This window comes from Sapajus apella, unplaced genomic scaffold (assembly GCF_009761245.1).
Source record: "Sapajus apella isolate SASKATOON/1434 unplaced genomic scaffold, GSC_monkey_1.0 scaffold24, whole genome shotgun sequence".
NCBI lineage: Eukaryota > Metazoa > Chordata > Mammalia > Primates > Cebidae > Sapajus > Sapajus apella.
Genome location: NW_022436964.1, coordinates 12020671 through 12037901, shown reverse-complemented (window position 1 = coordinate 12037901; position 17231 = coordinate 12020671). Strand labels below are relative to the sequence as shown.

The 17231-nt window shown below is 36.1% G+C and overlaps 1 protein-coding gene across 3 annotated transcripts in view; it reads right to left on the bottom strand.

Moving 5' to 3' along the window:
• Window positions 1-17231, bottom strand: part of ALDH1A1 (aldehyde dehydrogenase 1 family member A1) — a 171377-nt gene that overhangs the window by 20480 nt on the left and 133666 nt on the right. For all 3 annotated transcript variants that reach the window (XM_032290918.1, XM_032290919.1, XM_032290920.1), the window contains 5 exons: window positions 11501-11641; window positions 9511-9640; window positions 7738-7799; window positions 6113-6241; window positions 4363-4476 (listed from right to left, as the gene is read on the bottom strand). In XM_032290918.1, coding sequence (XP_032146809.1) covers window positions 4363-4476; window positions 6113-6241; window positions 7738-7799; window positions 9511-9640; window positions 11501-11641 — 576 coding nt within the window. The remainder of the gene's footprint in view (window positions 1-4362; window positions 4477-6112; window positions 6242-7737; window positions 7800-9510; window positions 9641-11500; window positions 11642-17231) is intronic.

Here is a 17231-nt window from a genome sequence, read left to right as displayed (position 1 = left end):
TTTAATCAATTTCATCTCTATACAGATTGATCAGACATATCATGACCCAATTGCAACTTAGTTCTTTCATTTTTTAATCCCTCTTCTGACATCCAGATAACTCTATCCAGTCAAACTGACATATTCACTATCTCTCGAGTCTCATCCTTCTTCTCATTATTTGTCCACCCCAACTTGGACTGCCTTCAAGTTCTATTTTTCTTAGGGGTCTAGCTCATCTCTTAGCCTCTCCTTAAATCCTTCTCTAATGACACTAGGTCAGATGCTAGAAGAAATAACAGGACTATTTCTTTTCCTAGTCTCCCAAAGAACCTCATGAAAGAGCCTTCAGAGTCTGATTCAAATTATATTATTTGTATAGGAATAAATTTCCTAAATAGATTGTTAGCTCCGTGGTAGCAGTAACAACAACCTATCACTGCATACCTCTCTCCACGTTAGTGTCTATGACAGAAGGGTCATTTAATTGCAGATTGATTGACAGTCTATCTCATTCTTTGTCTCTCTTCCCTCCCAACACACATACCTTTGAACAGTGGAACTGGAAGAAAGAAATGGGATCCGTGCAGCTACTTCAGCTGGCTGGAATCCTACCGTCCTGGTTTCTTCTTTAATGCTAGTTTCCTCTTTTCAGACAAAGACTTGGCTTTCAATTTTTTTTTTTTTCCTTTATGGATCACTTCCCATCAAGATTATTTTCTATAGTTGTTTCTGGTTTTCCTATCTCTAAAAACTTGGCTGGTTTTACAATTATTTCTTTTTTTATTATTTGTATGGCAAATAATACAATCCACCAGCATGTTCTTTGCTTTTCTTTAAAAAAGAAAAGCAAAATTCACTATTTTGCTTCTTTTATTCTCTAGGTTTCTTTTTTTACTCCACGTCAGATTTTAATAAAAAGTTTCTATCTCAACTGAACAAGAGAGAAATAGATGCTTAGTGAGTATATATTTAAATTTTATGTGGTTACTGAACTAACTGCTACTGTGCATTACAGAATAGGGCATTAATATGCTAATGTTTTCATCTTATTGAAGTATGTTTCTAAATCAAACTCCCAGAAGTAGATTAATAAAAAAAATAAACTAAAAGGAGATTTGCTCTGGGGAAATCCTGTCTGAAATTTCTCTTACATGCCATTCCACGACACACTTCTTATGACCACTTTCCATTTAACTGAATTTCCATTTAAGGTGTTAAAGAGTTTTTAATTCTGAAGATAAAAAAACTTACTTGCCTGTCACCCTTTGATTTCTCCAAATTCTTTCTTTATCTTTTTTTTTTAAATTTGTTTGATTTAGGTTTACTTGAGAAACTTCATTAAAGTAGATAACTTTTGTCTTGGAGAAGGGAATAAAATCAGAGATATTTTTGTAAAAGCTATAGACATCAAAAGAACTAGCATGAAGAATGGTTACAAGTATTAATGAGAAAGAAAGGCTACACTTTTCCTTAGCACAAGTTTAGATGGCAAATAAAAGGCTTGAGTTTTCCCAAAAGTCTAGCTAAAGTCAAAACAAGGAGACATTAATTTTTGTCTCATCATTTAATCCCCTTACTTGGAGAAAAGTAAACATTTATCATTTTTCTCAAATGAATATACAATGAAGAAAAGATAAGAACTATTAAGACTATGGGTAAACAGTGTATTCCATGATACTGTGGCACTGACATGTGGAGCAGAAGTAACAAATGCTCATGAAAATGGTCTAACTTATTTTGTCTTGCACAATGTGGGTAGATTTCTATTTATATGAATCTCATGGGACATTTAAATTCTTACCTTGCCAAAAGTGTTGTTAGAATGGGGGTCATTGCTACAATGAACACAAAGGATACAGTCTATTGTTTGCCTCTTTCATGACATTTATCAAGTTCCTTAGTACCTGCCAAGCAACAAATGTGAAGCTAAGAGAAAATCCAGAAAGACGTTCCAGGGAGTACGGAACTAAGTTCCAGGAGTTGAAAGTAAGATGGAATTTTCTGTGTGGCTCCTAATATCATGTTATTCACATTTAATTCTTTAACACTTATTTAGAATTTCTTACAGTGCTGGCTTCTGGAGGTAACAATGAATAAGACCGTCTTTGAGGATAACCAGCAAGAGAGAGAGAAACACATAACAAGGCAACAGGCATGTGCTGTTATTATCATACGTGGTCGACAATGGGAGTTCATATGGGGTGTTTTAAAATTTAGGCTGCCCTGCTCCTGGGACTGTAGAGGCAAGAAGAGCCAGAGAGGGAACATGTGGGAGGCAGTTTAGAGTAGGTTTTGGCCAAGTATGAACTAGAAGCATGGGGGAATGAAAATATACATGGAATAATCAGGAAGAGATGGGGAAGAGTAGCAGAGATGGAGAAAAAGAAATACTGGGACAGGAAGCTTTTTTCTCACTATGTAAACTAGTGTGAGAAATTAAAAAGTATGGGAGGAAAGAGGAAATATAGACATGAATACACATATAATCACCATGGCATGTCCTGAGTGCTCAGTAGGGTGCCAAATGTTTTATTACTCATTACCTCATTTAATTTTATTCTGTACAACTCAGTAAGGTTGATTTCGTCTCCATTTTATACATGAAGAAACTCAAATTTAGCAAGGCTACTTAACTTTTTAAAGACACACTGCTAAGACAGGTAGAGTCAGTTTAAACCAAGATGTTTTCTAGACTTTTAATCTCCAGCGTTTTTTCTAAGGTAGGTAAAGTGCTCCCCAATGTTACAGGGGATCATGGATGAGCAAAGAGAAACCGATGCTAAAGATGAGATCAGGAAATAGCAGCCCCTGGTCCATACGATCTGGAGAAGGAGTAGGCATAGGATCTAGATAAGAGTTCTCCAATCTTTTGGCTTCCCTTGGCCACGCTGGAAGAAGTATTGTCTTGGGCTACACATAAAATGCACTAACAGTAAAGATAGCTGATGAGAAAGAAAATAAATTGTGTTGGGCCGCATTCAAAGCCGTCCCTCACTGTGGGCTGGACAGGCTTGATCTACACCCCGATAGGTACATGAAGTCCCTATTGGGGAGGTTCTAGAATTCTAGGCTGAGGAATTTTTACTTTTATTCTTCTGGTATGATTTCAACCTGTGGTGTCACCATTTTTAAATGTATTACCATGTCTTGAACATTCCCATTTGTTTTGTCTACAATAAACCCCAAATGTGGGGTTCACTTTCCCTATCTCAATTAGGGATTCTCTCTCTCTCTATATATATACACATATATTTCTTTTTAAAATGATATATATATATCATTTAAAATATATATACCTCATTTTAAAAATATCCAGAAAAATAAGGTTTTATTTTCCACCATTTCTGTTTGCTATGTAAATTTTTCTTTATATTGGAGTAAATATTAGGATTACAAAATAATCAAATTATGCTCACCACACTATCTGGGATGGCTTTTTTGTTTCTCAACCTCCAGGAAGTTAAAAAAGTAACAATTCCTAAAACCTACAGCAAGTTCTAGCACCCATTTGGACATCATTATTCCTTCCTGTGGACCTTCTTACAGCACTTTGTACATAGCTTAGTACCTTATCACACCCTGCCTTTTCTCGTGTCAGCAGCTTTCTAAGATGGAATGAAGCTCACTCTTCACTTTCTATACTCTATATCAATGAATAACATACACTATTTTTTGCACTGAGCATCTAATAAGGTCACATAATCTAAAAGAATGACTCAATAATTTTTTTTGGATGGTACAGTATTCTTCCACCACTTTCTTTTGCTTAGGATAGAACATCAACAAATGGGGATCTATTTTCCCAAACTTCACCTTCTAGTATGCTCTCCCTCCTGCCTGCCACTTCTTTTTGGTTGGGGTCTTTTTAACCTTTAGGATGGTCAAGTTTGAGCCAGAGAGGTGGAAAAGTTAGTCTAGGTTAAAGTACCACTGAGGGAAGTGGAGTTTCTGGCTCTCCTTCAGAATGTCCAGAAGAAAGATACCTCCAAATAAGGTACAAAGGGTGAAGCTCTACTATTTAATTTTCATAATCTACAGGATAAAATAATATTCATTCATATAAATCACCATGGCCTAATTTTCTTTTCTCTGTCTTCTTAATCACATGACCAGGTCTCAGCGGCCATATTTCTCATCAGAGAAAGTAATGGACATACTAAAAATAGTTTACTCTCATTCTGAGTTTTAAATAGGTATATCATGTCATTCAAACTACATCTGCTTGTATTCTATGCACACATTTGAAGACTAAAATAAAGTACAAATCATTAAAAAGAGTTTTTGTTTTAAAATTGTTGGCTCAAAAATAGTTACATAAAACATGCTTCATAGCTGGCAATGCAGACACTCTTAACTTTTGCACTGAGTAAATAATATTACCTCTGTTGATCCTGTGAAGGCAACTTTGTCTATATCCATGTGAGAAGAAATGGCTGCCCCTGCTGTAGGCCCATAACCAGGAACAATATTCACAACTCCAGGAGGAAACCCTGCCTAAAAGGTAAAAAGTTTAAAAGTTACAATATAACTAAGAATTTAATTCAAAAGAGAGGTGAGTAGGGGATTGAGATTGTCTCTTAATGCCAACCTTATAAGATGCTCTAGAAAAAAAAAATTCACTTAACTTGTTCTATTATTTCATTTCTAAGCACACATAAAAAATAACTTCAAGGGTTGCATTGTTGAGGAACAATTTCTTCTCAGGGTAACTCCATACTCTATGCATCCTTGCTCCAATGATGGCTGTTTCAAATTTCATAATGCTAACTCAAAAAGATTGTGTTAAAAAAAAGTATGGCCAGGTGCAGTGGCTCACACCTGTAATCCCAGTACTTCGGGAGGCCAAGACAGCCAGATCACGAGGTCAGGAGATGGAAACCATCCTGGCCAACATGGTGAAACCCTGCTTCTACTAAAAATACAAAAATTAGCTGGGTATGGTGACACACACCTGTAACCCTAGCTACTTGGCAAGTTGAGGCAGGAGAATCGCTTGAACCCGGGAGGCTGAGATTTCAGTGAGCCAAGATCCTGCCACTGCACTCTAGCCTAGCAACAGAGCAAGACTCCATCCACCCCCCCCCCCCCAAAAAAAAAGTGTTTGGTAAGTTACTTATGTAGAAAGAAAGTAACATGTTTATTAAAAGCTAAAGGGATCTCACATTTTTTAGTTCCTAGCTGTTGTTGATTGTTGATGGCATAACAACTGAGTTGCAAATTCCCATTGGCCTTACTTAGCCAGTAAATTGTTAAGTAATTACTGTCATCGCATTCATAATTAAACATCACAGTTTGATTTCAATCCTCATTAAAGAATTCAGGTAGAAAGCATGGGAACTGAGTTGGGCACATTACAATTGCATGTTATTTGCATCAAAATGATTCAGTTTGATATCTCTTTTCCCTGTTTTTAATTTGAATAAAGAATATTTTTAAAATATAAGTTCAGATTTTCTAATTTTAAGTTACTAGTTACTAACTTTTTTTTTTTTTTTTTAAGATTTGGTAATAAGAAAAAAGGACAATGAATTGTTTGCAAATAACACAATCTGGATAGTTGATGAAAATAAGTTTTACATCCTCTTTTACTGCTTTTGAACAGTAAGATAAATGCAGAGGAAACCATAACAGAAAAGTGAATCTAAACATATCCAAACATGAGTAGATTGGAAAGTGTTTGGAAATAATGCGGCCCAACATTACAAACAAGCATATTGGCACAGAGGCCCTTTCAAACTTACATATATTAGTTTACTCAACTTTGAAGAAAACACTAGGCCATCAGCGGCAGGTACAAACCAACTTAAGTTTCAACATTTGAAAGAATGCTACATTCATTTCAACATGAATTTATGTTCATGAGAGTTGGACAAATAAGCAAAAACGTGATCCCGAGGTGACTGTTTGACACCAAGCCTTTGCGTTTGGCTTCCTGTCCACATTTGGGCAGCAACTCATTTGGGGTGACTGCCAGAAATTGCAGCCAGCGACAGTCATGCTAAATGTATTCCCACCACTGGACAGGAGCCGTTTGTAAATAATGCAGTTCACAGTAGCACCAAATGAAGTCTTCCTATTATAAGTTAGGACTCTTGAGTCCTTGCGCATATTTTGATTTAGGGAGACTTACCTCTTTTATTAAAGACGCCACGTGGAGAGCAGTGAGAGGAGTTTGCTCTGCCGGTTTGACAATCACAGTGTTTCCACAGCTCAGTGCAGGCCCTATCTTCCAAATGAGCATGACCAACGGGAAATTCCACTAGAAAGCAATATGTAACAATAGATTCTTTGTATTGTGAAAGGCACATTTGCTAATCCAACTTCCACATTATACACTCCCTATAGATGTTAAATAATAATTACAGTAGTTTTGTGAAATCATCTTGCATATTATACTTCATTGCTAAAAGCAACTAGTAAATGCTAAAATGCTCTAAATAAAGCAGATATGAGATATGAGAAGGAAGTAGGAGAGAATCCCAAAATTTAATCAAGTGCTGTTGAGTTCTTTTTCTACCAGGAAAAATAAATCACTGCATGGTTTAGCTTACTACGAAGCATATTGTAAGTTATCTGAAAATGTTAAAGAAGTATGATTACTCTCCTTCTTTATAGGTCATTTATTGTAATTATTTACCCAATATTATTATTTAGTAGCTTTTATTTCCAGGATAAATATCTTGCTAAAGACAAACATGTCCAGGGTCCAGAGGCCAAGTACTTGGTTTCAAATCTCAGCTCAATCACTGACCAGCATGTGAATTCACACAAGTTACATGTTCTCTGTATCCTATTTCATAATCTATGAGTGCTGATAATAGTCCTCGCTATCTCAGAAGGCTCTCTTGAGGATTAATCAAGAAAGGCAGCGAGGTGCTCAATGCAGTTACTGGTCTATCATAGACACGTAGTACATATTAGCTATTATCAGTGTTCAAAATTACATCGTTTTTATAGATTTATTGGGATTTTTGAAGAAGCAATTTTATTAAAATACTGATATGAATACATTTCAATCTCATTGGTGCAAAAGATAAGTCATAACCATTTCTTCACATAAGAACTTCACCACCATTTGTTTGGTTTAGCCTTTTAAATCACGGCAGTTAAAATGAAATCATTTAGATAGTCTCCTGTTTGTTGGGCTTAAAAATTTTCACAATTCTCTTAAAAAGACTACCTTATCTAAGAGAAACATGGAGATCTGAACCTCTTACTTAAAGGTAAAATATATTCCATTCCATGCAGTGCTTCAAATGCCTCTGGTATTCTTTTTTCTGTTTTGATTAACAAATGTCTTTCATGAGTTGAACACTCTGGGAGCTACTGTTCTCCATGATGAGATGTCTCAATGAGAAAGTGCACTGGACAATAGTAGACCCTTTGACATTTCACTAAAATGCTGTCCTGCAGATGTGCAGTGGAGAGCACCTTGCCATATACATGTAAAGTACGGCTCTTATAAAGAGTACCTAATGCAAATTTTAAAAAACAACCCAGAGTAAAGGGTTAATATTTGTGGAAGATGTAGTATTAAAACATTCTTAAGAGATATGCCAAGATAAAGACAGATGTTTGGACTACCTAATTCATATCCAAGAAGTTTAGTCACAGGGAGACTAAGTGCAACAAATCTTACATTTAACTCCACATTTAACAAATACATAAGCATCCATCTGTGTTAGAGAAAGTTTCATTATTAGATCGAATAAGAACTCTTTTTAAAACTGAGAATTATATAGGAGAAAAGCTTACAGGAAGGATTTGGCCGCATACACCAATAGGTTCATGTCTTGTATATGTAAAAAAGTTTCCATCTGAAAAATAAAATACATACAATCATATATAAACAAATGTATTTGACATTCACAAAATGGCGGTTTAGGGCTGATGAGAGAAAAGTGTAGACGATAATTTTAAAAACATATCTCCGGCTGGGCACGTGGCTCACACCTGTAATCCCAGCACTTTGGGAGGCCGAGGTGGGTGGGTCACGAGGTCAAGAAATGGAGACCATCCGTATCTCCAACTATTCACAAAATAAGTGAAGCCCTAACATAGTAATTTGAAATGATAGGAGCCTTAAAACTGAGCAGGTGAAATCAAAGATGCAAAACAAAAAAATCTGAAAGATAATTAATTATTCCTTTCATCATCCAGGAGGCCTGATTTGAAAATCATCCTTATTCTCAGAGTTTTATAAAAAGGGGTGAGAAAGAAAGTAGGAGGTCTCTGGCTAAGAAAAGAACCACATTCAAATTTGTTTCTGGTAGGCCAAAGTTTTACCAATAAGATAATTCTTTTTAAAGGTTGTAATTTTTAGAATTAGTAAAATTTAAAAAGTAGAATTAAAAAGAAAATCTCCCTATAAGTAATAAGCCTTTCCCGCTGACTTGTTGTAAAATGTGTTTTATTTGCCTACCAAACAATAAAAGCAAATTCTCTCAATACATGAAGAAAATGCCAGAAGTCAAAGGCATTTATTTTCAATCTAAATTTGACCAATTTATGTGTCCTGAAGTTTGATGTGGTCATCCTGAGAGATACATTATGCTTTATGTTCAATTCTGTTCCAGTTCCCACAGAAGCTTCCTGGCTTCGACAGGAACTCTCTTTATCAAGATCTATTTGTGTTTTAAGTAACTTCTCCCATTCTGTTCCAGAGTAAAGTAACACAATTCTAAAGTAGTCACATTTCTTAGATTATCATGGTCATTCTTTCCTCTCAACTTCCTGCTATCACTTCTGACCTCCTGGATGCTCCAATTAGATTGAAAATGCACACTGTATTTAGGAATACAGTGTCCTGGAGGGCACTGTGTTCCTAAAGTTCATATGTTTGAGTGAATTAAATTATACCCATATTGTTTCCTAAATAGGTGCATTTTCATGTTTCCCATGAAGTATTTTTTATATTTCTATTGCATTATGTGCATACCCACTAAAATAACACATACATACACATTCACACACACAAACCCTTAACTCAGGCTACAAACACAGTCCCATTTTGCTCTAAAGATATTTGAAATGAATCAGTGTGAACTGGCTTGTTTAATTAGTATAGTCTAACTACACTGAGTCTGACCAGGCACGGATGACCATAACTGACTTATACTGGAACGTGTAAAGAAGCTTAAATAATTACATTACAGAAAGGATATAAATGCCAGTATTGGAATAAAACCCAAATAAATAATTTCAGAGGCCAGCTTTAAAAAGTTTGGGCCCTTAAAGAGACAATTGCCTCAAATCAGTAATTATGCCATACGAATGTTCTTACTTTAACATTTTCTAAAATATCTATAATGTTATCTTCATGGTCATGCTGAAACAACTTTAAAAGACATTTGATGAATCTTAACAGAACTTCTAGTTTGAAAACTGTGTTGTCTCAAAAAGTCAAGAGGAAAATAATTTTGCCTTATTTGGTTAACATTTTTAAAAGGAAGAGTTTGAAATTATTCAGCTCTATAGTAAGCTCCTTACCCCTATCCCCACCATTAGTGGTTTCCCAAAGGTACTTACCAATTGGTATTGTACGGCCCTGGATCTTGTCAGCCCAGCCTGCACAGTAGCGCAATGTTTTTATGCAGCCTGCTAAATCATTCAGATATGCACTGGAATAGAGTTTTCCACCATTCATTGACTCCATTGTCTGAAAAATATGTCAAACATCAAATCTAAAATTCCAAAAAGTCTTAAGATTAAAAATATGTAGTAAATATTTTGAATAATCATTTGCTAGAGAATTTTGGAAATAGAAGAAATCCTGTCATCTTGTCCAACCTCCATTTTTTAAGAGTTAAAATGACTTGCTTGAGGTCAACTAGCAAGATCTGGACACAAAGCATAGCGAGATTCTGATTTCTAAACCCGGGTGCTCTCTTTGTCTCATTTTGAATGTTCTCCTGCTAACCAACTTTCTAGGAATTGGTCACAATTTGATATATACATAGCATGTGAGAATGGTACCTAGTCTTCTAAGTCAGATCAGAATTCCAAAATTTCACTTATTTTGTAATCAATTGTGGGTGACAATTTAGTGTCAGTGACTATTAATGATGCCTCAGTAATCATTTTTAATTTTTGCATTCCCTCTGGATATAGGCAGTCTACTCACACAAACTTAAATAACACCTGGACTTTTCATCCATGAATTTCCATCAGCAGAATTTTAATTATGAAGCTACCAGCATTGCCATTATTATCATAATTGCCATTTGAATGGTCAGGCTATCAAGTTCAACATTTTCTAGTCATGTACCCTAACCATTTTAAGATGACCTATCTCCCCCTTGGCTTCTCTTAAGCAGGACCTTAAGCTTTTTGGGAGCTAATATTCTGCTGGGGCGGTTACCTGGCAGGAATGCACAGACAGGTGATAAATTGTTAAAGCTATTTGCTTCTGTACTACACTGTCTACCATGTCAAAATTTAACCAAACATGATTTTTGTATGCCTGTACTTTTTTCCCCAAAGGATCTTATGCTGATAGGCAGTCAACAAATCAGATAAATGAGAAAAGCCAAGTTTTAGCAAATTCTGCTTTCTTCCTACAGGCCATTTTTATTCCTATAGTTTTATTGCACATAGCTGCCGGTTCTGTTTTTGCATATTTCAAATTATGTTGAATATGTGAGTAATAAATGGTCCTTGATAACCATACTTGCTATTAACCATACATGTTAATGTTGACTTTTTTTAAAGTAGACTTCTTTGTTACTGCCACTTTCAGATTCTAAAGATGAAATTTTCTCTGAAACCTGATCTTGGTATTGGTTTATGTTAGATTGGCTTTATCATAATGCCCAACTGAGAAGAAAAAAAACAAGGAAATACCCTCCTCCAACTATATTATGCTCTGACTCATCTAACTGCTAAAATATAAACAAACAAAAAATTGTATGCACAATAAAATAATTTTGATAAACACATTAATAATTGGATTTTTTTATTCTTTGCCTTTTTCACCTGTAAAAAGAACATCATTTAATTACGACCCTTGTGAACAGACACATTTCAGGAAGAAAAAAAGTAGTCATTTATTAAATATCTTAGTGGGCTAGACTAATGAGAAATACGACTTATTTTAGAGAAATATTTTGGGCACCATTAATAAACTTGAGTTTTTCCATCAAAAGAATTCAGTGGTCAAGTGTTTGAGCAAACCTAATATATCATTCTAGGAGACTCAAACTTTATGTGATCCTTATTAAAGCCTCTGAGAAGTTCTAAGGTAAATAAATTTTTAAAATTTGGTTTAACTTGGGGTTTGCCAAAGTTTAGACCGTAGAATCTATTATGGGAGCAGAAATTAACATCATCCAGAATTGAAGTGCAGATTACTATTTGAGAATAAGTTTAATGTCAAAAGTCCCATATATTGGGACAAAAAATGTTTTCATTTTCTTTGTAAAGAGCATATAGTAATCCCTAAAACCAAAACAACTTGCCATTTCAAACACTGAACGCTTTGGAGAGCTCTAGCTACCCATCCAGCTTGGGTAATACTCACTGCCAGCAGCAGACGATCTCTTTCAATTAAATCAGCCAACTTGTGTAACAGTCGTCCCCTCTCGGAAGCATCCATAGTACGCCATGGAGATCCAATCTGAAAAGCCTGTCTTGCGGCCTTCACTGCCTTGTCAACATCCTCCTGTAAGTCAAAGGGAATTCAATTCAGTAAGCTAAACATATTAGGTGGCAAATTTAATGCTAATAACCCTGTAAAATAGACTGAAGAACCTCATAAACGGGCACTGTGCCTCCATTATCGCAAAGTCTAGCACATTGTGCACATTCAACTACTGTCTGTTGGCATTTTACTCCTGCTAAATCGTCTTTACTATGAAGAGCTCCACACACCTAACACATGCTGAATTTCCTAGAATATAAATATTTTATGATTTTAATAGTTGCTATCATCTGAGTGCTTGCCCCGTTTGTAATGTTCTGCTGACTTTACACATATTAGCTCATTTAATTCTCAATAATTTTACGGAACAAATATGTTCCCCGTTTTACAGATGAAGAAATGAAAGCAAAAAGAAAGGGGAGCTTTGCTCAAGGTCAATAACAAAAAGTGGCTGAGCTGAGTTTTAAATGGAGCCCATCTGACTGTAGAATCCTTGCTGTTCACCACACGTTATACTTTCTTAGTGACTAGGTTACATGAGTTCCAGGTCAAGCCCAAGAATCAGAATAGTGAATATGTTCCTTGGTCTCTGGTGACTCAACAGCCTGTCCACTTTCATGAAGAGCCTATTGAAGGGAGAATAAGAACTTTTCTTTGCTGTTGAAGAGTAAACCTTATAAACACGTGCTCATTCCTCTTGTGCAGAGGGAAAAGGGCATAGAGACAGTGGAACTAATAGAGTAGGATGTGCATGTGACAAACTCCCATTTCCCAACTGGGTATAAAGAGATCCTTTTAAATCCCTAATGAGGTAAAGAAGTCAGTTTCTTATTAATGATGCATGGCTTAAAACTACATTAATTCAAGTAAAAGTCAAAGAATAAAGCGACTCCACACTCAGCCTAGCCTCCTTGCCTTCTCTCATAGCACCTTCACTCAATTCCTTCTTTCTCTATTGTGTTTTTCTACACCACATATATTCTTTGGCTCTTTGGCAATCCATATCAGTTATGAATATTGCCCTGGCCACTCTATTCCCCTACAGATCCCTGTTCAGACCTCTTCTGAGTTCTTACAGAACATAGCTACTATTACTGCAAACTCCATAAAGGCATAGATCATTCTAGCGTTCTTTTGTACATACGACTGGCCACTGCATGAAATTGTATAGCTCCACAAATAGTGATGACATCACAGGTCAGTAGGTTGCAATATTTTGCAGGAGACACAATTTAAGAATTGGGGGAGAGAAAAAGTAATTATCCTAGTTTTTTTTTTAAAGTTGTGCACAATTAAGGTAAATCCCATCTAAGGATATCTTTCCCTCAAATGGACCTCAGATTAACATCTTCCTCCTTTGGCTATATTCAATTAAGTCCAAAACTTAGAAGTCTGTGAATTAAAGTACAAAAAAACTATTCTTCTAGTATTTGTCATCAATTTAAGATGCTCTGGAGCAAGGGAGATGTTTTAGAAGCATAATCTGGTCTGATTAAGTAATAATATTTACTGACTACAAGCAAAGATTCTTTCACTGTAATATATCACACACTGGTATATCTTACTGTCTAACTTTTCAGAGAATGATGATATATACAATAAAATATATGTATTTATTGCCTGCCTTTCCTGAGAAATACATATACAGTGCATATTTTGGGCATTCAGTTAATCACATTGATTGCTTAGATTTAGACATTGTTTCATGCCACATGTTCTAACTTTTTCCTAAATTTACAGAGCACTGTTTGAAAAAAGAAAAAGCAAACCACAAAAATCTGAGATTGTCAGCATGATCTGTGGATACCAGAGCTTATAAAATATATGCTGCTCTGTGTTTAAACAGATCTGTATGACACAGCTTTCATTTGGATCCTTCTGTTCAGTGTCCTGCTATTGGGCTTAGCCAAATATGGGCTATCATAGGCATCTCAGCCTCCCAAAGGGATATGGAAAACTGGCTTCAAGATAAGTAACTCTGCCATATGGAAAGCACATCCCTAAAGAATGCTGCTATAAATAAAGACGTTCTTATGGTTATGTCCTTTGGATCATGCCCTTACTTTTCTCCCATTTTATATGTAATCTTGCAGAAGCAGAAATAGAGTAATCTTAGTTAATATATAGTTTGATATGAAAATGACCCAGATTTGAATTCTGATTCCTCTTCATTAGCTATATAATCCTTGAGGCATCTAACCATCTGTCCATCCAGCTAAAAATTTGATAAACATTCCACTCGGCAGCATTCTCATCATCCCTCTGCTAATGACAGCAGATTGAAGTAAAAAGATTGTTCTTTTGGAATATTCAATCATATGAAAGAGACATACAACCAGATCACTACCCCAAAACATTATTATAAACCATGAAATATGTTATGGCATGATATCTCAAGATATAACTTTCTTTTCTTTAAAATCGGGGTATGTTGCTGGGTGTGGGGGCATGTGCCTCTCATGCCAGCTACCCAGAAGGCAGAGGTGGGAGAATCACTTGAGCCTGAGAGGTGGAGGTTGCAGTGATCTCAGACTGTACCACTGCACTCCAGCCTGAGTTATGGAGAGAATCTCTATCGATAGAGATTCACTCTGTTGTCCAGGCTGGAGTGCAGTGACACAAACATGGCTTATGAAAGCCTAGGTCTCCCCATGAGCCTCAGGTGATCCCCCCACCTCAACCTCTGGAGTAGCTGGGACTACAGGAGTGCATCACCATGCCCGGCTAATTGTTTATTTTTAGTAGAGACGAGGTCTTTCTATGTCTCCCAGGCTGGTCTTGAATCCCTGGGCTCAAGTAATCCTCACACCTTGACCTCCCAAAGTGCTATGATTATAGGCATGAGCCACCATGCCGAATTTTTTTGTTGAGATGGAGTTTTGCCATGTTGCCAAAGCTGGCTGGTCTCAAACTCCTGAGTTCAAGTGACTTGCCTGCCTCTGCCTTCCAAAGTGGTGGGATTACAGGCATGCAGGGATTACAGGTGTACATCACTGCACCAAGCAAGTTCTAACATATTTTAATCCTTCCTTTCAGTTTTCATTGCTCTGAACAATTTTAGACCTTATTATTTCATGTGGTTAATACTTTCTCAAGTTCATTCTCTTCTGTCCTCAAACTACCTTGGCTACTGCCATCAGGCTAATCTGCAAATAATTTTATCTTATCACTTTGTTTTTCAAATGTTTATACCTGTTCCCTTTTTTCTACAGTCTCAAGGCCAGGGTCCTCCACCTGGTTTTCAAGGCCCAAAATTTTCAGACCAAATCTCACCTATCCAAACTTCGTGTTTACATTTTTTCTACTCTATTTGATGCAACTCCTTCTTACCTTTGTCTCTGTAGTTCTCCTTGCCTAGAATATTCTACCAGTGTACTCCTTTACTTCCAAAATCTTATATATTCTTTAAGACCCAGCTCAAATATCAATTCTATCTAAAACATTGCCAGAGTAATCCAGCTTGATGATGAGCTACTAGTTAACAGCCTACTAATCTCCAGGCATTAAGGAAAGTCCTTTAAAGCCCCATAGATATTATTATTATTAAGTATCATGAACCTTGGTTTATAAATGAGTAGACTGTGGCTCATGGATTTGAAATCTAGCAGATAGTAGAATCAAAATTTGATCTCATATCTGACTACAAAATCTAGTTCTTATATCTCTGTAAGACTGCCCTAACGATGACCTCTTTTGCAACAAATATGTACTGCTATTTGTTTTATAAACTATAATATTTCTTACAATTCTGGGTCTATAATGGGCAGTAAATAAATTTTCAATTATTTGGTTACCTGTTCTATAAACACATCATGTTGTACTGATTTTATATAAGGGGGTGCCTTACATAATTAATTTAATTACATTGGCATTTACATAACAAATTATATTTTAATAGATTCCCTGCTATAACAAAACTTATACATTATTCAAAAACTATTAGACATAAGAGTTATTGTTTTCTTAATTCCAGGCCTATAATTTTTTGAATTTTTCTTTTAGAGCCGGAATTTTCAGGGACATGATTTTTAAATTAAACAGAAAACAATTTGGTACATTAACTCAGATTTGCACCATCACTAACACTTTTGCTTATAGCACTGAAAATGCTCCTTTTGTGAAGTGAGAGCCCAGAAGCTGAATGTAAAAAGACAGTTGAAATGATGATGAGATATCAAATGTCTCCTAAAGCATAGTTAAGGAAGGACTGAACTCTTCGATCACTCCCAGATGGTATATTTCCATATTAAATTCATTCAGAGATGGAGAAAATAGTTATCAGACCAGTTTTACTTTTACACCTGTCATAGGCACTTACTTTAATGGACATTTACTTTTATCCCTACCAATTATTTGTTAGGTCATGCCTTAGTATTAAAGCAGTTTTCAGGATTAGTCAATATAGCCTAAAAGAACCACTGAAGTGAAAAGAAAACAGTTCCCACCCACATCTGTACTTCGCTTTGTAACCTCCATTTGTTCTTGCCCTTCCTCTTTTCTTTATAATACCATTGAAAGGCGGTATATAGCCCATTGTTAGCTCCATTCTACTTATAAATTAAATCCCTAAAACCTCTTGGCTCATTATCTAAAGAGTCAGATCCAGAATACTGGGTTTACTGTGGCTACGTAATTTACTAGATTCGTACCTTTCACTAAGCAATGTCGGAGTCTACATATGTTGGCAAAATTGTGAGAACAGTAATCATTATTTTAAAAGAAGTTTTAAAATAATGCTAAAAAAGAATATGACTATAAGGGTGCTAGATGTTCAAACAGTCGTTTACCATGAACAGTTTATACCATAAACAATTTCAGTGATCAGATGTCCAGCCAACTCAGTTGGCACTGTGACCTGATTTGAAGCTTGGGTAGATGTTAATGGGCATCCTTGATCTCTTGGGTGAGCACTAGCAATTGTCAAGAAGCACGGAGCAAATCAATGGCAAACATTTCTAAGGCTTCCAGTTTGACAATCAGCTTTCCCTTACATACTTTAGAAAGGAGGTAAATCCCACAAACTGTGCTAAGAAAAGTCCTCAGATTGCCTGACGAGGTTTCATCTGGAAATTCTGGCATAGAGATTTGTTTTTGTAATAAACTAATCCCAGTGGCAAAGGTGGATGTTCAAGGCTCCAGAACTAAAACACCAACAATATTTTTCCATTTGTTAGTTGCAAACTGTAAACAGATCTGTTTTCTCTCCTGAATGGAGAGAGAAAGTAGGTAGCTCTCAAGGGCTCACTCTGTCCTTGCCCTTTATTGCTTTTCTCATCTTGCTAGGCCTGCTAGAGCTACTCAAGCAACTAGAGGAACATTTAAGGTGGTGATGTGTGGATCTCTTGAAGTCTCTGATAAAACGCATTCATTCCTCTTTGAAAGGTGAAGAATAAAGTTCTCCCTTACATCTGGGAATGGCTTAGAGGGAACAGGCTTCCCGGACCCCTATAGATCTTGCCAGGGATGATCAGTATTTCTCTGCCCAAGTTTGGTTTAGTAGCATTTTAGAGAGGTGCAGAGTGATCACCACAATACAATTTTCAATCACTAACTTTTAGGTGTCAAAAATTCATGACCCCTGTTAAATGTTAACAGCTGAGAGGAGATACAA